Genomic DNA, 24,512 nt, shown 5'->3' on the forward strand with positions numbered 1-24,512 from the left:
GCTGCCTCCAGCAATCGGCTGATGGACGGAGTGGTGAGCCAATGCTAAAGAGCTCCTGCCAAGTCTCCATTCAACTCCCTCGCACACGCTGTGCGATCTCCCATTCCCATCGCTGCTGACGGCCACCTTGCGACGGAAGCAAACCACAGCCATCTCCTTCGCACTACATCCGCCAGGCCAACTCCACAGCTGCCACATCTGTGAAGCCACCAAGACAACACAGCCTCCTCGCCTCCCCAAAACGGGACACAGCAGCCTCTCTCTCTCTGCCCTCCTGACTTCTCCCCCACAACCCAAAGCCAAACCAACGCCGCTTTCCAGCCTCCGGCCATCAGAAGGCAGATCTACGTATGGCTCAGCTTTCAGAGCAAGGCTTCCACGAATGCCCGCGATGCCTGCTTCCACCAGAGACGCACATGCAAGAGAGTCCAGACACTTGTCGACATCCCAAGCCTTTCAAACCACCAAAAAAAAGAAGCAAGTTACAAAACTATGGAGGGGCCTGATTTCCAGAGGCACCACGGCAGGTGAAAAATCAATGGGAATCGGGCCTCTGACTCCTGTTCCTATCTTGACCCTCCAAGTGAGACCCAGCCCATAAAGAAGAGGCAGCTCACAGAACTACAGAAGTGCTCCAGCAACCCAAATGAAGCTCTCAGACTTGTCCAGAGCCAGCACAGCAACAGAAAGGGGTCCAGACACCCACCAGGGAAGAAGGGGAGAGAGCAGGCAACAAGCCTATTTCCCACCAAGAAGAGGACGATGGGAGGGCAACGTGGCAGAAAGGCCGCAGCACAGAAACCTCTTTCACATTTGGGAATTCATTAGGACTGAAATCGTTAGCATGGACACGGACACTCAGTGCCCAGAAGAGCCCCTGGTGCTAGCCACCGTCCCGGCATGGAACGCACACGAAGACACGAAATCCCTGGCTCGCGATGCCATCGGCCTGCCCTGCTGTCCACCTGCCCGGGCCACGCGCCAGCCAGCCCCATGTCTCTCCTCCAGAGGCAACAGGCACACGATGGCGAGGCGAGGCGACCCCACAATGGCACTCCTGCTCGCAAGGACGCAATGAGTGGCCACCACACCACCACACGGTAAAGCCCTGCTGCCACGGACATGCTCTGCTGAGACGACGACGCACCGCACCGGGACCCCGCTGCCTGAGGGACGCCGTCCCTGATAGGACACGGTGCGGAGACCCTGCCATTCCCATCTTCCCCGCGTTCCAGCCTTACTTTCCGCTCTTGCTGTCACTCTTCCCTCTCTCCTTAAGGGGCGACAGACCGCTCGATCCATGCTTCCTCTTCCTGGGCCTTCCTGGGCCTCTTCGCACCAAGCTTCTACTTTTCTCGTCATGCTTTTCCCTTTAAAAGAACCACACGCTTCACTGTTAACCAGAGCGACAAGACACACAGCAAAAACAAGAGCAAGAACACAAACAAACCGAGGCCGGTCGCACGGCCCGGAGCCTTCGCCTGCCACTGAACCGCTACGCTGAGCTGCGAAAGCCAAGGGTCTCTTATGAGGGGTCACCCTGCTGCCTTCACCAGTCATCCGGTTGCCGTTTTAACAGCCTAGGAGCGCGTGTGCAAAGCGTGGGCAGAGACGCTGTAAAAGGGGTGGGGAAGGAGCAAGGGAAGAGTGTTCTCCTAGACCTGGATGCCGTGGAGGTACCCAGCGGGGACAGCGACCTGCCCAACTTACTCAGAGTCCCTGCGCCGTTGCAATTTCACCAGCTCCCTCTGCTTTTCCTTGTACCGCCGCTGCACCTCAGCCAGCCGCATCCTGTAGTCCAGCTCCATGGCATCCATGTTCTCGATGGCGGACTTGATGGAGAACATCTGGGAAGGGGGGAGGCAAGGCAAGCAGAGACGGTATAAGGGGATGCAGGAAGGCTGCAGCCAGCCCCGTGGTTAGAACAGGCCTGTTGCTGCTCCCCATCCCGCTGCTCAGCAAGGGCCACAGAGTCCCACGAATGCAGCGAGCAGAAGAGCTGCCCTCCCACATCACAACTGGCAGAAAACTCCTATTTACATGGTGTTGCCTACCTACCTTGGAGACAGGGCGTTTGAATGCCCGAGCAGGCTGCCCTGCAGTGGCATGCTCAGCTGCAATGTGGGAGACCATAATGTAAGCCCTGCTTGCCTGCTCCCCTAACTAGAAGGAGATGTTACACCTCTGCAGAGGCAGGCAGCTCAGCCCTGGAAGCCAGGGCCACCGTGCTGAGCCAGGACCCCCTCCAACCTCAGTACAGAGCAGCACAGTCATGTCTCTGTCCTCCTTGTCTGGACGGGTGCTGGGTCCAATGAGGAAGCAGACCAGAAGCTTAAACTTGCCATGGGAAGGCTCCTGTTTTCCTAGGACACAGGGCTGGGCAGACATACCTGAACTGGCTTGGGCACTGAAAGCAAGCTAGCTGCATTACCACACTTCACCCAAACTAACTGGCCAAGCAAGCATATGGCGCTTCACCCCAGTACCCTTCTAGTGCAGGTATCCTGCTTCTAGTACCTAAGCAGGCTTGTTCAGAGGTAGTTCAGCTATCTCTGCATGACTCTACATTGTAGGCATGGTGTGAGAGTGCAAAAAGAGTCTTGGATCCATAAGAGGAAAAGCCAAGAAGTTGAATAAACCAATTAATTCTTCCTCCCGTCAACTGGATTTAAGCTCACCCCAACACGTTACCAACCATTCAGCAGTTACTGCCTAGTAAATGCCTAAAGAATTTGCAAAGCTATCTCCCCGAGAAGGAAAAGAATGCTGGCACTATCTTTTGTGTACCCCCGCAGCCAAAGAAACAACGTATGAGCTTCCCCTCCTGTCTTTGTATGGCAAACACCATTCCCAACACTGTGCCCCTTCCCACTGAGATCAATGATGCTTAAGCACAAACAAGGAAGGAAATCACATCATGCCCCATTGACTTCTGCTCAGCTACAACTGCAGGGCTGGGAGAAAGGAGAGAGGGGAAAATTGCAGGTTGGCAGGGAAAGTAGTCGGGAAGCAAACTGCTGTATGGACGAACAGCAGCATTGAGAGGAACTTTCAGGTATCCCATGGCTTCAAGCTCAACAGCATCAAAGAGCTACTTACAGGTTCATCCTTCTTCTGCATCCAGCTGTACTTCTTGTTGGGGTTCAGCTCTCGAGGCAGCCGGATGGTTTTCAGACTGTCCATGAACGGGGTGGAAAGCACCTCCATCAGCATGTGGGTGCTGGCCGCCAGCAAACTCTCCAGGGTGGGGCGGATGGGGCAGTTCTCTGGATCTGCTTAGGAATGAAAGAAACCTTTAGGATTTCACCTGCCATCAGGACAAGAGTTGGCTGATCTCTGATGAGCATCAAAGATCTGTCCTCTGCCATGGGGTGTCCGAATCAACCTCGGTGCCACCTGTATCTGAGGCCTAGTGTGTAACGACCCACTCAAGAGATCCCCAGCAGCTTTCCAACTGACAGGACACTGTTTCGCCTGCACCTGGTAGCCAAGACCCTTTCAGGATTAGCCAGGATGTTATTGCTGAGAGAGTCGGTTAGAGCATCTGGGCCTCCTATGCCAAACCCTGGCTGCCTACAGGACCAGTCTTTGCCCAAAGGATGTTAAGCCCGGCAGAACTTGGTGAGCATAACAGCAAGAGGGGTCGTGCCATTTAGTACCGTGTTATGTTCATCTATAAACTGTCTAGACACAGGGATGGGCTTGGAAAGCAAAAAGCAGCCCAAACACCACTTGTATCTCTACCTCCTGTGGCAGGACCCTGATGCCAAGTCAGTCTGGAGAATCAGCAATAAAAGCAGGTTACAGTGGGAGCATGGTGGGGCTGCTAGACAGATGTGCAACACACGCCGACTCAAATGCTTGGAGACAAGGGGATTATGTGAGTGTGGGGCCCATAGAGACACTCCAAGCTGCATGGACAGGTGCAAATATGCCAGCCCCTCCCCGCCCCGGGATCAGATATGGCGCCTTCAACCCCACAACTCACTTTGCATTTCTTGTTTCCTCTTCTCCAGTTCCATCTCTGCGATTTCACTCAGCAGGGTGATCCCCTGCAGGAAGGAGTGCTCCAGCGACGGGTCGGGGGATGCCTCTGTGGTCACTTGGGAGTGGGTTATGACGCTGGTGGTCAGCAAGGAGCAAGCCTGAGGCATCTCTGTAGCAGCTACTAAAGCATTCATGCCTGCCAGTGGGTCATCAGGCTTGATGTCCAGAGCTGGGATTTGGCAGGACATGGCCTCATCCGCGTACGGGGGAATCTCTGGGCCCTGCTCCCCCTCAGCTGAAGGCAAGCTGGAAAACTCCCGTCCTTGAGGTAAGTGACTGCCTTGCAGGTCCATGGCCAAGGAAGGCTCCTCCCCTTCGGGCTTCACGTCCATCTCTGGCTGCTCGCTCTCTGCGTGCATCAGTGAGCTCTCATACTCCATATGCACTGAGCAGGTCTCTGGCCCGCTGCCTGCCTCAGCCTGGGCCTCTGCTTCTGCAGGGCAGGCCACAACCTGGTAGGCTTGCTGACAGCTCTGGAGAGCCTCTTGCTCCTGCTCCATAGCGCTCAAGGCTTCCCCTTGGCGCAACAGGAGACTGCAGCTGTCCATGTTCTGCACGGGGACGGCAGTGGAAGTGGCCATGTTCAGAGCTTCCATGTCCTGCTCGCAGATCCTTTCCTGGCTTTCATCCATCTCCACTTCCGACTTCACCCTCTCTTCCAAGGCCTCTTCTTCCACTGTGGCCTGAATGGGCTCCAGCATTTTGGACGGGGACAGGTGTATGGGCTTGACCTCTGGAGAAAGCTCCATGTGCTCAGAGCCCTCCGCAGGCAGGGGGACGTCAGGAGCCAGGCCATCCGCATCAGCAGCTGCCGTGGGCTGGAGGAGGTAAGGATAATGGCGTCCGAAGGAGGCGGGAAGGGACTGGAATGGATACCCTGGTGGGATCTCTGCAAGAAACCAAAAGGAACAGGATGGAGAGAGGCTGGGTGCCCATGAGCCCTGTCACCCAAGCCTGGTTCTCTCCTACTCAGTTCCAGGGACAGCTTCCCTTCTACCTTCCACCCTCTCTGACCCCTTTGCTCTGCTCAATGGCTGCACTTCTGGTATTCCCACTCTGCTCAAGCTGATGTCCTCCATCAAGGCTGTAAAGACCACAGGAACCAGCAGCCAGCTAGTCCTGGAGGAGAAGAGAATCCAGCCTCCATTCTTTGCCCTGCTCTTCTCCCCTAAATGCTAATCTTCACCTGGAGGAACCAACCCCTCCCAAAGTCAGACGAGAACCAGGACCAAGACTCCTGGTATCTCTACAGTGCCACACCACAGGTCAATCCTTGCACCCCATCTCCCAAGAACTTCCTGCTCCGTGTGCATTAGCCTTCACTGAAAAGGACCTAGGCAATCTTCTCCTGGGAAGGGTCTGAAGCAGGAAAGAGTTGAGGAGAGAAAGGGAGCCAGGCACAAACACACGGGGACTCTGCCAAAGCAGGGCTCTCTTACCTGGGAACAAGGCCTGGAATGGACTGGTGGCCTCTTTCCTCAGTTCCAAGTCTTTCTTCTCCACATTCTCAGGTGTCTCTTCTTTTGGAGGGATGGTAGGGGCAGGGGGTGGAGAGGCAGGGGGCGGGCTAGAAGGATGGGAGCTGGGGGTGGCGGGATAGGAGTAGGCTGGCTGTGTAGGTGGCGCCTCCATCTTTTGGATCACCTCAGCTTTGAGCACAGACACAGGCGAGGCTCTGGGAGACAGGGGGGGTGGACTCACAGCCTTGCTGTAGGACGTGGAGGTGCTCGGAGACAGGACGGGTGGCTTCCGGTGCAGCAGCCCCGATGTGGAGGAGGACAGGCCTGACTTGGCATTGTCCAGGCTACGTTTGCTAATCTTCTCTTCCATGTCCGCTCGATGCTCATTGGCTTTTAACCTCTCCTGTTGCAAAAGCAGAGAAAAAACCTTGGGGTGATGTTGCTTGGGATACCAGGCCTGAAAGCAAGAAGGAGCCACAACATTAAGCTAGTAGGGAGGTCAAAGAAGACACCACAACTAGCCATTATCAGCACTGGAGAAGGGCTAATGCAAGGTATTGGAGCCAGGGCTCCCACGCACAACACAATGCCCCATCTCAAAGCTCTTGCTGAGCAGCTGAGTCAACTGACCCAAAGTGACAATGTAGGGGGCAGCTATACAGGAAGAGATCCTGAAAGGGCTCCCCGCAAATGCCAGGTGGGAGGTCTAAAAGAGTTAGAAGCCTTACAATGAAGAGGTTGTAGGAAAGGCCAGGACAGAAGATGACTGCTGCTGCCGACTCTTGTGACTTGTATCACAAGCTATTTAAGACTTCCCCTCCCAGCTCCAGGAGCCATGGAAATACCTGAGGACCTAAGCTGCCATTTAAAAGCAACACGACAAATGAAGGCAACTTGAAAGCAGGCTGAAGTTTATGCTTTTTAAAATCTTGTGCCCTACGCCTGTCTCTGGTTACTTGGGGTCTGACACGATGTTTGTGTGCTTGCGGGTGATGATACTGGGTCCCGAGGTTTCAGGAAGGAGTATGGGGTCTAGCAAGATTTGTTTGGACTGGAATTGACACTGAAATGCTGTGTTCAATAAAAGAGGCATCAACTAGCATCAAACTGCTGTTTGCAGCCGTAATCAAGGTACCGAGCCAGCGTCCTAATGCCTCCAGGTCAAAGGACCCCCAAGACTGAGGTCCCTTAAGGACTGGAAATAAACTGCTTGGCAGATCTCTCTGAATGCCAGGCATGCGAGCAAAGAAAATGGGAGGTTATGGGGATCTGTGCTCCGAGAGACCCAGACTACAAGACTGCCCTGCTGCAAAGCTCCCCGTCACAGCCCCTACAGAACATACCACCAGCTGTGCGCTCCTCTGGAGCTCCATGGCATGCGCGGCTTGCTGCTGCAGGATGTATAGCTCGTGCTGTCGAAGCAGCTGCTGGTGAGACAGCAGCTGGAGCTGGTGCGCGTGCTGGAGGGAGCTTCTGGTTGGAGGGTACATCGCTGGCCAGAGAGGGGGGGTGCGCTCCATCAGCTCAGCTATGGCAAAGCAGAGACACATAGGCCATTGCTACCATGGGGAGAACATGAGCTCATGGGGGATCCGCACTCATCTGAGGCTGGTGCAGGTTCCATGCACTAGCGTCTCTTGCCAGAGAGTGCAACGTGTACCCTCCTGGCCTGCTCCGACTGACAGACCCCAGTCCTCGCCCTGTACCCCAGGTCTGGGTTACGACCAGTCAAGGCAGTGCCCAAAAGCCATCTCCCTTGCTTGTGTACTCACCGAAGTGTGGCAAGTGCTCACTGGGGATCACAACTAGCTGCCCAGACTGAGGATCTCTGACAAACTGGTAGGCAGAAGGGAGAGCGCCGCCCATGGCAGGGGGGAAGCCCGGAGTCATGCCTTGATGCAAGGAAGGGTGTCCAAGTCCTAGAAAAGGAATCATCACCCCAGCTCAACTCAATGGGACAGAGGTGTGCACAAACCCTCGGCCCCAGAGGGCTTCTGCAGACACTCAGGGACCAAACACTCTCTCTGAAGCAAGGGGGAGATGCGGGGTACGTGAAGGAAACGAGCAGGCAAAAGAGAAACTAGAACACCGTGCTGCCCGCAGGGCCTCAGCCTGCAGCAGCTACAGGCATAGTGCCTGCTTCAAAACACAATCTCCCTCCTCCCTGCAAATCAGATGGGGGCCAAGACCCCCTGCCAGTCAGCGCCATTCTGCTCCTCCCTGACTGCATTCACACACACCCGCCACAGGCCCCTGCCCTTCCCGCTCCCAGACTCACCGTAGGGGTGGCCAGCTAGCCACATGGAAGGGCTACCTGTCCTGGGGAGCCACGGGTGAGCTGCCAAGTGAGAAGCAGGGTCAGCAGACCAGCGCCCTGAGCCAGCCAGGGTTGGCCCCCCTGTCACCATGAGGTTGGAGTTCAAACCGTTGGTGGCACAGCCAGAGGGGTGTATCCGAGCGAAGTCTGCCAGCTCCTTGCTTTCTCTGAAGGGTAGAAGAGAAGGGGTGGAAAAGCAAAAAGTTAGTACAGCCCACCTCGGCTGGCTGAGGAGCACAAAGCGTCAGCTCCCAACACAGCACATGTTACTAGAACTCCTAAGAGTCAGTCTTCAAAATAAAGCTCAGCAGCGCAACAACGGGTTAGGAGAGGTTATGTCTGGAGCCCAAGGGCTCCTTAGAGCAAGAGGAAGGTGCAGAACTCAGCTCAGCACCTGCTGCCTCTCCTTTCCTTGGGAGCAGCTCTGGGTTCTGCCCAGTGCCTCGTGAAGCCTCTGCCTTCACCGGGGGCGCGAGCAGGGTCATGCTGCGGGCCGATCAGAGGTGCGCTGCAGACACATGCAACGTTGGCAGGCTCCTTGGTCCCTACCCTCCCTGAATCCCAGCCCCCTCCTCGGGCCTGCCTCTGCTCTTGGGGCCATCAGCACTTTGTCAAGGGAGATGCTGGCACCCACTTTCTCAGAAGAGCAGAAGGCTGCAACGCTGCTGGCTTCACGCGGGAGGCTCTATGTGCGCTGCCTGCAGCACAAAGTGCCAAGGGCATGCACACGCCATGCACACAGGGAGAAGCAGGGAGCAGGCCTGAAGGAGCAAAGCCCAGACCCCTGAGCAGGGCATCACCTCAGCAGCTTCTCTTGATCTCGCTCCAAACGCCCTGCCAGGAGGTGGCTGTCCCGGTGGCGGCTCCGGTCATCCCCGCAGTCATCGTCCGAGCGGCCGTGCCCTGTGATGCAAACAGAAGCTTAAGGGCTAGAAGGGATGTCTGCGGCGCCCTAGTCCAGGCCATCAGTAGATGACAAAAGCAAGCCGTGAAAATACCACTGGCCTCCTTCAGCAAGACACACTGGGCTCCCTCAGAGCTGGCAATTCAAGGGCGACAGTTCCCATTTAGTGTCTCCTGGCGGTCACTGTGAGCTGTCAATAGAGTCAGCTGGAGTCATAGGACTGGGGTGCCAAGGGACCTACCACTCAGAGCTATGATCAACAGACAAAACTCCAGGGGGTACCTATTCTGGCATTTTTAACACTGTTCCCATCCCAGTCACGTCTGGTTAAGTCATTCCAACCACAAGTGATGTGTTAAAAACTAAAACTATTGGAACGAACGTTACCCGCAGACACAGTGGGATTTCCTGTTGCTCGAGGTATGCTAGTAAGAAATCCAGGTTGGTCTTTAAGACTTCCTATATAGATCGGGTCAAATGAAAGCTATTGGCTCGATGCAGAAATGCCTGGGTGGGGTTCTCCAGTCTGTTGGGCAGGGAGCAAACAGGTGCTTTCCTCTGGTCTTATTCTTCCAACACTACTTCATCTGGTCAAAATCTACCGACACATGAACACTCATAATAAACACTGCCAGCCCACAAGTGATGGGAGACAGCTATGGTGCTGATAGCACAGCCCCAGCCTTGCAAGGCAACATTTTAGCAGAAGCCCTCAACCCTCCTCGAAGTCCAAAGGACCCAAGGGGACTCTGCCCAGGTGCAGGGAGGTGCTGGCATCAGGGGTAGGCAGCAGGAGTGAAGGAGGGACTGGGCATTTGCACAGCCAACTGGACCCAGAATTAAATCCACCAACGCAACCAAAGCTTGGGCTGGAAGAAAAGCTTCCTGCTTCAGGGGGTGAGCAAATGGGGGGCAAATCTACTGCGGGACACCTTGTTCTTCATCCAAAGCCTTTGGTGCTGGTCACCATCACAGCTGTGATCATGGAGTAGATGCAGCCTGGGGCAGCATCAGCTTGGCACCTCCCATATCCAAAGCAGACTCTTAAGTCCTGGTTGCCGTACCTATTTATTTTCCTGGCTACAATTCCAGTGCCCTTGCCTTGGATACCTACCTACCCCCCTTGCACAGTCGCCTTCTTACATGCCTTAGCTTTTCTTAAGAGCTTTGGTTTTCAAAGCCTGGCCCTAGCCTCAGTCAGCCCGTGGGAGACGGGTGGGAACCTCCGTTTCCCCCACCCGGCAATTAGCAGGTCTCTGTTAGCAGGCCTGGAGCCCACAACGGCGAGACTCTACCCCCGGGTGACGGCCCTCATCTTTCACCGATGTCTCCTTTCGAGCAGGGCGGTCTTCCGTTGTGCCTCCCCGATTTCCAGAGCTGCCCCTCTGCTCTGCAGCGAGGAGGGGGAGCGAGGGCCGGGGATGGAAAGCATCTCGACATCCAGTCTATTTTGCTGACAGGGAGTCTTTTAAAGGAGGGCTCTGCTGTGTATTTCCACAAGCCTGGACAGCCCGCGTTTCTGAGCTGTCAGGACTCCAATTCCCTCCGCTTTTACTGTCAGAACAAATATTGGAACGAAACGACATCTCTCCCCCTCCCTCCGTTTGACGGGCAGCAGGCAGAAAGCGCAGATCGCCGCGTCCACTGTCTGTCTCGTGATCCCAGTACGGGGTCGGACACTAGACGCCTTCACGCTCTCCGAGCTATCAGCTCTTCCTTCGGTCAGGACAGCGCGCTGGACGCCAGCTCCTGGCACCGTCCTTCCCGAGCGCTAAGACTTCCCCCATGCTTCCCACTGGGCCTGAAGCTATTCAAAGCAAGAGGGAAGAGGCCAGCACCTTTGCTCATCCTACGTGTGACTTCTCAGAGGAAAGACCCCTCTGTCCCCCAAAACACCCCGCATTACAGCACGGTCCCTCTTCAGGGGGACGACGGGCAAGACGTCAAGCCCGTCTCCGAGGCACGTAGACCCCCACGCTCCAGCGCCCAGGCTCCCCCCACAGTCATCTCGCTTCACCGCGGCCCAAACAGGGCGCACGGAGAGGATATGGTCTGATACGCCTTTGAAAGAGGAGCGGGGAAGGGGGAGAGGGGAGGGGAAATGGATTTTTCCAGGCACATCCATCGAGCGAGCTGGCAGCACCATGGGGTCGTACATCAAACCCACCGTCAGAGCGCCTTCTGCTGAGTCTACAACTCCGCGCGGTGGTGTGCGTGGAGCGCTGATTGATCTCAGGGCCCGTGTTTCTCAACAGCTCGCTAACACTGCCAACGCACACACGCCCCTGGCCCCAGCGCCCGCGGGTTTCCATTCAGAGCCCCTTCCTTTCTTTATTTATGGCCCCTCCGGCAGCTGGAATTGGGACAGGACCTGCGGCTACTGGTTTCCCCTCCTCGATGCGGGGCGAGCCAATCCCCCCGTCAGCCGTGCATTCGCCCGGGCTATTTTAATTCTCCCTTTTTTTCCCCCCTCCCCCCTGCAAGGGGGCATCATTTATATTATTGTCAGCTGGTTATTTATAGCTCCGTTTCTGTTAACCATAAAATAAAACCCCCGGCTCTTTCTTGCTGCTACAGTTCCCCTTCCCAGAAGGGAACGGCTTCCTTTTTCTGTACAAATCAGCGATTGTCTTCCTCCGTGAATGGCCATTTTGTCCACGTAGACGAACATGACGCAGGGAGCGCACACACAATTCAATCAGCCAGGCACGGGGTGGGGCGGGGGGAAGAGTCTAGGCCCGTTGCCTTGGCAACCGATGCCCGGTACTAAACACTTGCATTTTCCTTGCCAAATACTACAGATTAGCCAACTAAAGCCCGCTTTCTCTTTCTTAAAAGGTCTAAACATTCAAGCACCAACCGCTCGCTGCAACCAAGCTAATGTTATTAGTGGAATATCTCTTGGCACGCAAGGAGGGGCTGGGGAGGTGGCGGGGGGAGAAAAGCGCCCTTGTTTTCGGCATGAAAGCCAACGCCATCACTTAGCAACGGCCCCCGAGCCCCGCTAGAATCCAACCCTTGTTTGCAGCCTTTTCGCTCGGCTCAGTAAATTACATTTACCGCGGGCCGGGAGGGGCCCGGCTCAACAAACAGCTCGCTGTGCCGGCGACGCGGCTTTCCGTCCGCTTCGGCCCGGCGGAGGGGCGAGCGTGGAAAGAATTAAGGGGGCTCTGGGAATGGGAGGGGGGCGAAGGGGGAGAAAAATGACCCTCCGCACAAAGGTTTCGGCTAGGAGAACGTGATGGCGGGGGGGGCGCATCTTTGCGCCGGGGAAGGACGGTGGAAAAGAAAAGACTATCGGAGCCAAACGAATGCGCCTGCCCGACTCCCGTGCAGTGGAAGCCGGGGGGGAAGCGAGGGCCAAGGGGCGGGCGGGCGCCCGCCGGGGAGGGGCGTGTGCAGCTGAGGGCCCAGCTTTTCGGGTCCGGCTAGAGGCCAGGGGTTCCTCCCTCCCGGCAAGTCTGCACCTCTTCCAGCAATTAAAGGTCTCCGCACTTCTTCTGGTATGAACGCGCTCCCCTGCTTGTACACCCAAGGGCCTTTTCTCCCCGATACGCTCCGAGATGTACCCCAGGGGAGCAAGGTTTATTACCCCTTGGTGCCTCGGCAAGCAGGATGGGGAGGCCGACACGATATTGGGACACAGACCCATACGCCTGGCAGCAAAAGACTCGTTATTTCCTCAGCAGGACGAGACGGGAAGATCAACTCGAGGACCACCGCAAGCCAAGAAGGGACACTTATCCTCTGAAACGTGCCTCTCCAGGCTCAGTCCTATGGAGGCATTCAATGGGATGGGTGCAAGGGGCAGGGGCATCGGTGTGCATTGGGGCAGCCAAAGAGGAAAGAGAGATTAGGAGAAATCAGACTGCTCGCACCGTGCCAGCCTTGGGGAGCCGGGAGGGACGGGACGGGCATGGCATCAGTCGCACTTCAATTGGTTTCTACACTGATTTGGAAAACCTGATGCAACCGCCCTGAGCAGATCTCCTCGCTGTGGGTTCAGGGAGGTTTCTTTCAGCCCAGCTTCCCAAACTCCTCGCTACCAAATTAAAATCAAAACTAAATCAAACTACACAGGTTTATGCACAGGTTTGCACCAGAAGTTTAAACATCCAGAGATGCCACCGGGGCCTTTCCCTTTCCTTGGTGACAGCCTTCCTTTGGAAGTGCATGCAAGCTCCTGGGGATACCTTTTCCTGCAAAAAAATTTTAAAAAATGGCCTCTCCCACCCGCAAGAAAAGACAATTAGAAAAAAAAGGAACTTTGCAAAAAAGAATCCCACAAAAATCTGAAGAGCGCTCGTCAAAAACCGTAGCTTCTGTTGCTTTTGACCTTCACCCGCCAAACTTTTAAAGGTCTTGGCCAGTCAGGCACAAGTGTTTGGTTTTTACTGAAAGTTTTCACCCAACGCAGCTGAAACGGTTTCGTTTTTGGAGAACACAATCCCAATCTTTTTTTTATATTTTTTTGTCAAAAATGGGCTTTTCCCCACTGGAGTTTCCATTTCAATAATAATAATAAAAAGCTACGTTTCATTTTAAAACTATTCCAAGGCAAAACTTTGATCAAGCTCAATCACAGTCTGGAGAATCCTCTCTGTGGGTTGTTTCTCTCTTTACTGTAAGCTGTGCTGAGTCTTCGAGATGGGATGGGATATAAATCCAGGGTATGGACAACTATAGGGCCCTGATGGGTTATGGCGCACGTCCCAAAGCTCAAAGAGGTCTAAGTCAGTAGGGATCCGTCCACTGACTTTACTGGGCTCTGGAACAGGCCAGATCTAAGTGCTTTTTGTGCGGTATGTGGCTCATGCCAGGGTCAGACCCGAGCAGCTCTCTCATCCGCTACTTCACGGTCAGGGCGGCTAGGATCTGGAACCAACTTCCAAGAGAAGTGGTGCTGGCTCCTACCCTGGGGGTCTTTAAGAGGAGGCTGGATGTACACCTTGCTGGGGTCATTTGAGCCCAGTACTCTTTCCTGCCATGGCAGGGGGTCGGACTTGATGATCTACTCAGGTCCCTTCCGACCCTAGAAACTATGAAACTATCCCTGATGGACGGGACTAGACTCGGCTGTGGGGTTAGCACGACACTTTCCACTGCTCCTCTGCCCAACGTGATTCTGCGATGCACGTGCAAGACATGGGGGGGGTCTCCAGGCAAACAGGACACGTGGCTAGTCCAAGCATTCAGTTGGGGGGTGCTTTTGGGGTCTCAGGTCTCTCTGTAGGGGCTGTAGCCTCCAATGCTGGACACTGGAGAAATCCTATGATGGTTGCTAGCACCCTGGCTTCTCAGACCCAAGTGAGACCTGCTCTACAAGGAGTCGCTCTCCAATTTTCCAAGGCTGGGCTCCAACATGGGGAGCCTCACTGTAGCTATTAGGCACTGGGGGAACTCTTGGAGGAGTGGAGGTTGATAGGCTACCCCCCTCCAGGCCTCCCCTGGATCCACCCCTGCAGCCCACACTGGAACCAATGGCACAGACCAACAGGTGCCTTTATAAGCAAGGTCTGCATTGAGCAACAATGGCATCTAGCGGCCACCCAGGCCCACTGCAGGCACGACGGTTCTGCGGTCCTCTTGCCAACATCTTGTTGCCATTAAAAAAAGAGCTGAACTGCAAATTCAGCCAGGAGCCCCCTGTGCTGAGCACCGTAGCTCTACTAAAGCTGAGGGGCACTGGAAATCAAATAGGCTGGTGCTAGGTTTAATAAGAAACTAGTCAACACAAGTGTGTGCGCATGTGTGTGTGGGGGGTGGGAAGGTATACAGGTTGTAGCCATATTGATCTACAGGCAAAAAGGACTCAGAACTCGTGGCAGAGGTGATCTCTTGTATTAGAACAACTGTGCTTTATTTGCAAGCTTTCAGGCACGCTCGCCCTTCTTCAGGCATAGGAGAATGAAAAGATTGTAAAATGTCTCCTAGGTGGCAATGAAAATTCGTACTTCACCGGAGAGCTGAAGGTGTTGTAAGATCTCCTGTTGTAAGAACACTTTCAGCTCTCCTGTGAAATATGAATTTCAGTTCCACCTAGGAGACTCTGCATTCGCCTATGTCTAAAGAAGGGTGAGTACACCCCCAAATTTGCAAATAAAGATTTTTTTTTTTTTTTGCATATATCTAGTTGGTTTAATAAAAGAGATCACCTCTGCCACAAGTTCTGATTCCTTTTGTGTGTGTGCATACATGGAGACAGGGGAAGGATGGCCCCATCAGAGCCGGGTTTGCAGGACAGAACAAGCATGTTCATGCTTGTAAACATCAACTCAACAGAAGTAAGCAACTGAGGAGGCCGAAACATTACACAAGCCGAGCAGATCGAGTGGGTCCAAGGCACCAGGGGATGGGGGAAAATGACAGGCAGAGCTTGGGGTCATGCCACAAAAAAGCCCCTTGGGAACAGACCAAGCCTAGGTGGTTTGCTCACAACAGGGAGAGGGAAGCAGCAAAGAGATGACGTCAATGGGGGAGGGCTGCGTTCTGGTAGCTAGGACTCATCTCAGCCAAGCACAGGTCTTGAAGCAACCTCTGCTAGGGTGAGAGGGAACAGACAGACCCCCCTAGGCCCCTTCAGTCCTGGGCTTTCCTGCCTGGGGAATGACAAGATCCTTCTGGTTGGCTGCACGCCCTTGTGCAAAGGGATGCAGCTGAGTCTGCCCAACTCAGTTCACAGGGGACAGCCAGCGATCAACCCCCGTAGCAAGAGGCTCCATCTGTCACAGCCAGCCTCTGCCCTTCTCCCCAGGGAAATATACTTGAGGACTAAGCTCTGGACACCCATCCTATTCCTGTCCGTCCCTGATCCACGGTCAGCCCAGAGAGTGGACCCCGGGTCATTTCAGCTTCCCCGATGTGCCCCTTTGCTCTTGGCCCATCCCGGGTCGGCAGGGGGGGTTGGGGCAGGAGGGAGAGCGTGGCTCTGAGATGGACGTTAGGATCCTACCTTTGATGCTGCTCAGGGAAAGGGAGCGATCCCGGTCCGCCAGGCTGGGCCCCAGCTTGCTGCTGCTGTTGTCCTTTTGCCGCGCCACTGCCACCGCGATGCCGACAGGCAGGTGCCTCACCTCCACCTCGCCCTGGGAGCCGATGCTCTCGCGGCCAAAGGACTTGGCACTCTCTGGCCTCTCTGGGTCTCTCTTCAGCTGCTTCCCCATAGGCTGGGACAGCAGCTGCTGCCCCTTAGAGGCTCCCAGCTGCGAAGAGTCCGGCTTCATGTTCCCAAGCCCACCAAACGGGCTCTTCTTGCCACAGCTTTGCCGGGCTGCGTTCTCCTTGGCAAAGCTGCCGCTGTACTTGATAAGGCTCTGCATGGCAGACCCTTCGCCATGGGAAGTGGGGTGGAGAATGTCTGCAGAGCCCCGGGACCCTACCACCGAGGACCTCTGCAGGCCACTGGGGTCAAGGTACACCTTCTTGGCTTCCTCCTCCACCCGGTTGACGTGGTTATGCTGGGCGGCCAGCACTGCCATCTGGGTGGTGGCGAAGTTGCCCATCTCAAAGGGCTTCCACTTCTGCTCAGGGGGCTTCAGTTGGCCATGGTCCAGGTGCTGCCTGGAGGAGTCCAAAGTGCCGTAGACCTTTGCTGACTCTTTGGAGCCAGCGCGGGGGAAGCGGTCTCGATCGCAGGCACGGTGTTCCACGTCCGGACTCGGCTTCATCAAGTCCTTGGCCGCCAGGAACTCCCTGCTCTCCGGAGACCCGAGCCCGGGCCGGTTCAGGAAAGGCTCTGAAGCCACCTGCCTCTTCAGCGCCATAGAGTTGGCCCTGATCACTGACCCCTTCTCCCTCAAGGCCTCCATCCTTTTGGCGTCGCTGTGGCAAGAGAAGTCCTGGGACAAGAGGGTGCGAGTGGTGTCAGCAAGACACCGCTCTGTCGGCGACTGCAACACACCCACCTTGCCCATGTCCTTGTCCTTCGCTTTGTTGTCCCGGGCCTGGGAGGCGATCTGGATGGGCCCGTTCCTCTCATCGTAGGCCTCGACCGAAGGCACGAAGGTGGGGGCAATGACTTTGTGTTCCCTCCCCGGCTCTTTGGCCGGGGGGAAGATGGTGTACATGTTGGAATGGACAGGCTGCGGAGGGAATGTCGAGGAGGGCACCATCTTCCCCGGGGGAGCCGCGTGCGGGGAGGGGCAACTGCAGGAAACGTGCAACGCACCAACTGAAGTCAGGATGGAGTCACCCCTTTTCAGCCTGTCGGGGTGGGCGTGAGCAGAAGGCCTCATGTTCTCGTCGTGCCGGCTGGGGTCCTTGGCACACCGGTCCTGCTCAACCCCCAGCACTTTCAGCATGGGGTCCCCGCCACCATTGCAGTTACTGAGGGAAGAGGTCTGCAGCGGGTTCTTGGACTTTGGTTCTCCGCTGCCAGCCCCCCGATTTGGCATGTGCTCCATGAGGAAAGGAGACAGGCGCTCCCCCGCCTTCACCAAGCCAGCCACCTTCCGCTCGCTGTCGGGCTTGGTGTCCTGGGTGAGATCCACCACGCTGCGTGGCCGGGGCTCCTCTTTCTGCTTGCTGTCCTTCTTGGAGAAAGGCAAGGAGAGGTCGCTCCTACATGCCCGCTCCTTGCCAGGGGGGTCTTTCATGCCCTCCTTCGAGCTCTTGTGCAGGTGCCCGAGATCTTTCTCGCGCAGCAGGGCACTTGGCGTGTGATTGGCTGCCGTCCTCGAGATAGGGGCTTGGGGTTGCAAGGCTGGCTGCCCCGCATGGCCGGACAGGTAAAACCCATCTGCAAAACAAAACGGGACAAGGTGACATTGGTTCCTCTCCAGTGCTGGTGCAGAACAGGGGCTATGCCCTCTTGGGAGCCCCGCAGCTCTAGGGTGGGAGAAATGGGCATGTTAAAGCAAGCCAGGGCATGATGGGGTTGAGACCAGATCCCCCTCGCATGCAGGGGCAAGGGGGATCCTTCATAGCCTCCCTGGCGAGCAGGCAGCCGTGATGCTGAGGCCTGATAGGGTCCCCAGAACATGACCAAATCCCAAATCCAAGATTCAAGGGATGAGTAGGGAGGAAGGAAAGGAGACTGCCCAGAAACCCACCTCCTCTTCCATGGCTAAGCCCAGCTGCCCCACCCCACCCTGAAAGCAGCACCCTGGGAACCGAGGGGCTGCCTATGCCTTGGAGAGAGACAATCACCCTCTGTCTTTTAATCCCTGATGAAGTTCAGCTGGAACCCCTCTGATCTCCCAGTGCAAGGCCACCACCATGTGGCAGCACAAGCCCCTTCCCCCCCCGGGGACTGACGGACAGGGTTGCAATGGCTTCATGGCAAGCATCCAGCCCTGCAAGGGTTTGCATGGAGCAAGCCAGGGTGACTGCAGTCCAGGCTGACCCTCAGCACAGGTACAGGCATCAGCTCTCTGCTGAGAGTCACGCTGCCCTGCCCTCCTGACCCCATGTGTGTGAAACATCCAGAGCACCAGGATGTCCAGAGACTGCGCTCGTCTTCGGGAGAAAAGAATGAGCCAGCTCCAAGCCTCAAAGGGTTAATTCATGAGGCCAGGCTCATGGGTCTGTCCCAGGAACTGGGGGACAGGAAAGGACCAACAGGCACCCGTGAGGGTTAATAAGACCCATCTGGCTCCTGGCATTGTACTCCCCACCCTTTGGTGCCCCATGTGTCTCGGTCATTGCAGCATGAGCAAGAAGACACCACCGTCCCAGGCATCAAGCATCAGCAGCTCAGCTCAAGCCCTGTGGCACCCCAGGGTGATTTGGCCTGTGCATCTCCTGGCCTGTCCCCTGCTCCCTGTTGCCTCAGCCCAGGCCCCCCTGCCTGTACTGGGAGTTTTAAGGTGTCTGCACCCCAAAACCGACACGTCCCTCTAACGCAGCTGCTCAGCAGAGACGCCTTCCTTCTGGCTATTGCAGCAGGGATGAACCTAACTTATTATAGTTTCATAGATTTAGGGTCGGAAGGGACCTAGTAGATCTTCTAGCCCGACCCCCCGCCAGGGCGGGAGAACAACAAAACCCCAAAACAAGAAACAGGACTTAAAAAGCCAGCGGTGCTCAGTGCCTTCTCCAGGCAGGGGCGACACTTGATTGCCCCTCTTCCCCTCGCCAGCCCCTTTGGCTCAATGGCCGTGGAAATCTGAGACAGACAAGGGCCACGCGTGACCAGCCGACCCCACAGCTGTGCCCCTGTAGACAGGGGGTGGGGGAGGTAAGGCCTGATACGCATGGAGGCAGCTCATCCCAACCTCTTCTCTAATGGTGCTAGTAGCACTTGGCCTGTCTGCCCTAGAAGCCCGACAGCTGTGTTGGGGCTGGGCGCGGATAGTAGAAACAAAGGGAAAGCCCCCACTGGCTGGACACGGCCCTTCTTGGCACGATCGTCTCCCTCCTTCGAAAATTTTCATGCAGGGCTTGAATCACCAGGGTAGTGCGGTAACAAGGGTGCACACAGGGATGAGGACAGGCTAGAGAGGGCACGCGCACACGGTTCACAATACACCCGCACAAACACACTGACCTTTCTGGGACTCGAAGAGGCTGTGCTGACCCAGCTGGGCTAGGAGGGGGCTGCCGCTGCTGGGGGGCTCGAGATGATTCAGGGGAATGTAGGAAGGGTACAACCCGTTAGGCAGATGGGAGAAGCCTGGAAAACAGAAGAGGAGATACGTTTCAGCCCAGCCGGCGCGTTGCATTGGAACACGCCCCGCGGAGTGACAGATTGTTATGGCTGGCGAGCCCCCCACGCCAGGAGAGGCGGCAGCGACGCTCCACGCAGCTTGGCTTGAACCAGCCGGCGAGCCGTGCAACGCTGCAAGATGGGCTCAGCCCCTGGAGATCGGGAGCAGCGTTCAGAGCTCCCCGCTAGAGGGTGCTGCCAGCCCCTCCAACGCTCCCCCTCGCAGCACAGCCCTCCAGGAGCACGGGTGTCATCGCATCCCCCCGCGGCACGAGCACGCAGGCTAATGCACGTCGGATGAAAATTGTTACTCGCCACAGGTGCCACCTCTCCCTGCCGCGCCGACGACGGTCAGAAGGGCCCAGCGCCTGTCATCGTGAGACCCCCAGTTGCTTGCAACTTTGCCAAGCTTTAGCCATTTGAGTTAACGTTCCCCGGGGCTGGGCATCCGCCTCTAGGCCATTTTGCGGAGAATGTCAGCCCAAACGGTTCATGCCTGGCAGTTACGAGGACCTGAAAACAGGGTCTGCTCGGCATCAAGCACACCTTACAGAGGAGACGGGGATCTCAAGCAATGAGTGCGCTCCAAAATCCCCGAGATACGGGACTATCACCTCCGAGTCACCTGCAGGAAGACAACCGTGTCAAGCTCTTTGGGGGAGGGACAGTCTTTTGGGCGACAAGGAGCGCGGGGCCCCAATCCAGGACTAGGGAGCACAGGCATTACCGTAAAAAGGGTCCCCATGGCCACACACGTGTAGCATTTCACATAGAGCGGCTGTCCCGCCACTGCCACCTAACGGCAGCCTGGGAGTACCACATGCCTTGGCACCGTTCCCGTGTCCCAGAGTGGGTCCAGTTGGGGAATTTTAAGATAAGAGTTGACTTTCCCTGGTGCGTCGCCATTTTAAGAGCTTTCCTTCTCCCCGAAATTAAAACCACCTGGAGAGTCCTAACAGATTAGGCAAGAATAAAATCACCAAGTCAGGTATTTAACGGCTTCACCCCTAGGTCAAGGCTTGCAACAGACTTTCCCAATCCCATCCCTACAGCAGCAATACTCCAGAGACAGCCCAGAAATCAACTGATTAAAAAAGCAGCCAACCAAATCCAAGACGGAGACTCTCTCAAGGATTCAGTCCTTTTGCACACATACACGGACGTGCACACACGTGAACCCCAATGAATGGGCTCTGCGTGCCATGGCCATCTACCAGAGGGCACCAGGGTGGCTTAATTTCTGTGTGCTGCTTATCGATTTAGCTAGCTCTTCATGGAGACTGCTCCATCTCAGACGCTTTCTGGAGCAGGATAACATGGGCTGCTGTCACTGCGAAGGGCCACGCAACTGGAAGAAAGAGACAACTTTGAGGTCCCAGGTGGCCACGACCTTACGACACTTCTTGTATTATCACATAAAAGCCCTGTATCTGCTCCCTTTGCCAGCCACAAAATGTTCACATAGGACTTCCACTTCACACTCAACCACCCAACCTGCTTGCTTGGTCCAGGGACTGGAGGGTCTGCTCCACAACGATGCATTATTCGAGTGCATGAGCCAGCTCCTGGGAACCAGTTGCAGCCAATTCAGTAGCCACCCCCCAGGAATGACACGGGGAAGAGACCGGGAAAGGTTTCGCCTGAAACCTGGCACGATGCTCAATGCTGAAGCTGCTTGGCACAACCGTACTCTGGGAACGCTTTCCAGCCCGCGCACACTAGGTTCACTGTCAGGTACCAACACACTTGGTTCAGTTTTCAAGCAGCTGGGTCACGAGCTTTGGGGTTGGCACCGGGGCTATCACGATCGCCATCCCCACACCAAGCCCGCCTGGCCACAGACCACCCCCTTTGGGAAGCCAAATCAAGCAAGGTACAAAGCATGGAAGTACTGAAGAAACTGTAGCTCTAAAGGGCTCAGGCCAGACCAGGTCTTGAACCATTCCTCTTCCTCAATGTCTCTTCTCAGAGACCTTATTTGCACTGGCCTTATTTCTCCAAGGCAGTGGTTCTCAACCATTTTAGACTTGAAGCACCCCTGCATAGACCGGAGGCCCCCCTTGGAAAATGCCAGCTCTTAGTTTTCCCTCTTTTGCCTATTGAAAAACAACAGAGAAGCTTTTTTTCTGTTGCAAACAACCCAGACAGACCACGGCTGTGGATTCCCATCTGTAATTTCTGGGTTTACCTTGTGAATCGTGTGTGTGTGAACCTTATGGTGCCACGACACCCTGGCAGAGACTCGCTGCCCTAAGTTACAACTCTTCCATGGGGAGTTCGGTGGCAGAGAAAGCACCTGAAAAAGCCAGCCTGGTGCTAAGACACCAGCCACGCGGTGACAACTCGTCAGGGTGGCCAAGAAAGGAGGCTCACAAAGACCGGAGACCTCCTTGACACCCAGCTCCTCGCGGGACCATGGCTGTACGTGGTCTGGCTGCTAACAGGGACAAAACTATGCCCGATTGAGCAGGTGGGCTGGACCCCTGGTCCTAATGGGGGCCAGCGAGGCTTTCTGCCTCTGTTGCGGGCCACGGCTGGCTTTCGGGAGTCCCCCATCATTCAGATTCGGTGACATGCAGGAAGCCACCCCGTCACGATCCCCCTCCAGAGCTGCTCCAAACGGGGCTGCAGAGAAAGGGCAGGAGCAAAGCAAGCATGCAATCAGCCCGGGTCACTTCCCACCCCTCCAACCCGGGACCTCCTGCCCGTCTCCAGCAGCATCCCGGGCCCCGGCTCGGTGGACCGGGGTCTCCGACGCTGGCGGACACAAGCGCCGGAGATCCTCGTTGGGGCTGGGCGGGGGAGCGGGTGCAAGAAGGCCGAAGGTCGGGCGCAGTCACCTTTCAGTCCCTCCCCCCTGCCCAGAGGGAGGAAAGTTATTACAGATGTTTTACACCGGCTGCCATGGTAACCGGAGCCAGGAGCCGCGCGGCAACAAGCCCGTCTTTTGTGCGTGCTCAGGGCCCGGGAGCAGCCCCCGAGCCCTGCGGGATCATGGGGAAAGCATGCGCGGGGGCTACGGAGCTGGGGAGCAGGCAAAGCCTCAGCACTCGGATCTGGGCTGCTAGGGAATAAACAGATTAATTAATATTGAGGCCCTAGCAGCCTCTCTCTGCACGCTGCTTCTGGGGGGTCCTGGAAGACCCTCCGACAGACCCACGCCTTTCGCTTTTCCTCCCTGAGACTCGCCATTACACACTGCCCCTTCTAAGCCCCACGGCAGCAGGAGCAGGATGAAAGTCCCTCGAAGACCCACGCGGCGCCGGCCTCGCACAGGCAGGCTGCAACAGCTGGGAGACCGGAGAAACCCCCCAGCTTGGCTCACTGCAAACTTTCTGCTCGGAGGCCGCCTGCCAGGACACGCGGCCTCGGATGTCCCTCTGTATCCGTCACCCCCTTGCTCTCACCCAGCAGATCTCAAAACTTTTTCCAAAAGGACGTCTGTATTGGGATCCCATTTGACAAATGGGGAAACTGAGGCACAGGCAGGGCAAGTAACTTGCCTGAGGTCAGTGGCAAAGGCAGGAACAGACCCCAGGTCTCCAGAGTCCTGGTCCTGCACTTTAGCCACCATACGTGGTTGTCCCCGTGCTACCCCCAGCACCCCTTGGGCGTCCCGCACCTTCCAAAGGCGCAGGGCAGGAGGGCTCCTGCACAGCACACACGGATGCAGGAAACGTAGCGGAGGCCCTGACTGCTGGGAGAGCGGTGGGGGTTCAAGCCGACCCAGCGGAGGCCGAGAACGAAGAACGTAGACGCGGAGAACCGCTCCCTCGGGTGAGAGGGGACAGACACGCTCCCGGTGGGGCTGTACGCCGTGCAAAGCTGTCTAAGGTCCCTCACCGATGGCTCCAAACAGGCTCCTCTAGCTGACCTCTCAGTGCGAGCCCACGGCCCTGCCGGTTGGTGGGTGGGCAAGGACGTGTGACCCCCAAGCACCCCGGCCACAAGGTCACCTAACCCCAGCTCCCAAAGACCTGCGGGCCTTTCGCTGGGCTAGGAGAAAGCCCCTGCCGTCAGAAAGCAGGGTCTCTTGCTCCATCTTTATCGTCATGGGCACGAGCAGCCCAGAGCTGCACCGTATGGAGATGGACCTGGAGGGTAAGTCAGACAGGAAAGGGACAAGGCTTCCCTGGGTGCCCTAGGACCCAGCCACGTGCCCACCCCAGGAAGGCCTCACCCGAATGGGGGAAGATGAAGAAGACATTTAGGGTTAGGAGGTTCCCTAGTCATTGCCCTTCCTGCCAGCCAGCAGCTGCACCTTGGCATCTGCTCATGCTCGTCCCCAGTAAAAAGTTTCTACCAGTGATAACTTGACTTGCGAGTCCGCTCCCACGTGGGCTTTCCTACCTACAAGCCCGTGGGATCTTTAGGGAGAGGTCAGACCCGTGGACGGGGACCGGAGCCGACGGGCAACTCCCATGTCCTAATGCCCAGCTCTCGCACCGACTCACTGCCCGGCACTTTTCTGTTGCCTCAGTGTCCCCAGCTGTAAAATGAGGCAACGTACCTGCCTCGTGCAGGTGCTGGGAGGATGAGGGCTGGTGGAGACATAAATTGGGGAGAGCTCTTATCACGGGAGCCTGGCGGACGCAGCTGCCGAAAACGTCTTCATCTTTGCTCTGCTTTCCGAACGGCGAGGGGAGGAGCCGAGCCAGTGACTCATCAGCGAGAGGATGTGACCGATCAGGAGATTAGATACAAACAACCACAGAAACCGCACAACAAACCGTCTTCGGGGCCAGGGGTTGTGCTGGACTCGGAGGATCGGGGAAGGAAGGGAAAGGGGAGGGGTGCGGAGACATGCTCAGGCAGACTGCGCCCGAGCTAAAACTCCCCCGGGGAAGTCAGTCTTCAGAAAAAAAAAACATTTACGGGAGCTCAGAGAAACCATGGGCTCGCTGAGTGTGCAAAGGGTCAAAGGGATGTGGAAGACGCTGCCCGTCCCTCCATGCGCATGGGCTCACCCTGAAGTGCGGTCCCCTCCCCAGATGGGCGCATGGTCGAGCCAGGCAGCATGCCCAAGGCTGCTGGTGCATGCCAGCTTCAACACCACGCCCAAGCCCTGATGCATGCAACCATGGCCAGTGCCTTCAAGGGATCCCACGGTCGCCACCAAGCGCCGTCCTTCTTCGGGCA

At 56.4% G+C, this 24,512-nt stretch overlaps 1 protein-coding gene across 6 annotated transcripts in view; it reads right to left on the reverse strand.

Annotated features, from left to right (window-relative positions):
• Positions 1-24,512, reverse strand: part of TNRC18 (trinucleotide repeat containing 18) — a 101,315-nt gene that overhangs the window by 30,448 nt on the left and 46,355 nt on the right. For 4 of the 6 annotated variants that reach the window (XM_019512988.1, XM_019512990.1, XM_019512987.1 and 1 more), the window contains exons 2-12: positions 19,215-19,340; positions 15,681-17,465; positions 8,625-8,727; positions 7,786-7,991; positions 7,280-7,426; positions 6,851-7,035; positions 5,487-5,910; positions 3,989-4,936; positions 3,100-3,275; positions 1,711-1,847; positions 1,242-1,370 (exon numbers count right to left, since the gene is read on the reverse strand). In XM_019512988.1, the coding sequence (XP_019368533.1) occupies positions 1,242-1,370; positions 1,711-1,847; positions 3,100-3,275; positions 3,989-4,936; positions 5,487-5,910; positions 6,851-7,035; positions 7,280-7,426; positions 7,786-7,991; positions 8,625-8,727; positions 15,681-17,322 (4,097 nt within the window). In that variant the 5' untranslated portion in view covers positions 17,323-17,465; positions 19,215-19,340. The remainder of the gene's footprint in view (positions 1-1,241; positions 1,371-1,710; positions 1,848-3,099; positions 3,276-3,988; positions 4,937-5,486; positions 5,911-6,850; positions 7,036-7,279; positions 7,427-7,785; positions 7,992-8,624; positions 8,728-15,680; positions 17,466-19,214; positions 19,341-24,512) is intronic. The other 2 variants (XM_019512986.1, XM_019512989.1) reach the window with 2 other exon arrangements.

The sequence above is a fragment of the Gavialis gangeticus genome, unplaced genomic scaffold (assembly GCF_001723915.1).
Source record: "Gavialis gangeticus isolate Ggan-Ray unplaced genomic scaffold, GavGan_comp1, whole genome shotgun sequence".
Lineage (NCBI taxonomy): Eukaryota > Metazoa > Chordata > Crocodylia > Gavialidae > Gavialis > Gavialis gangeticus.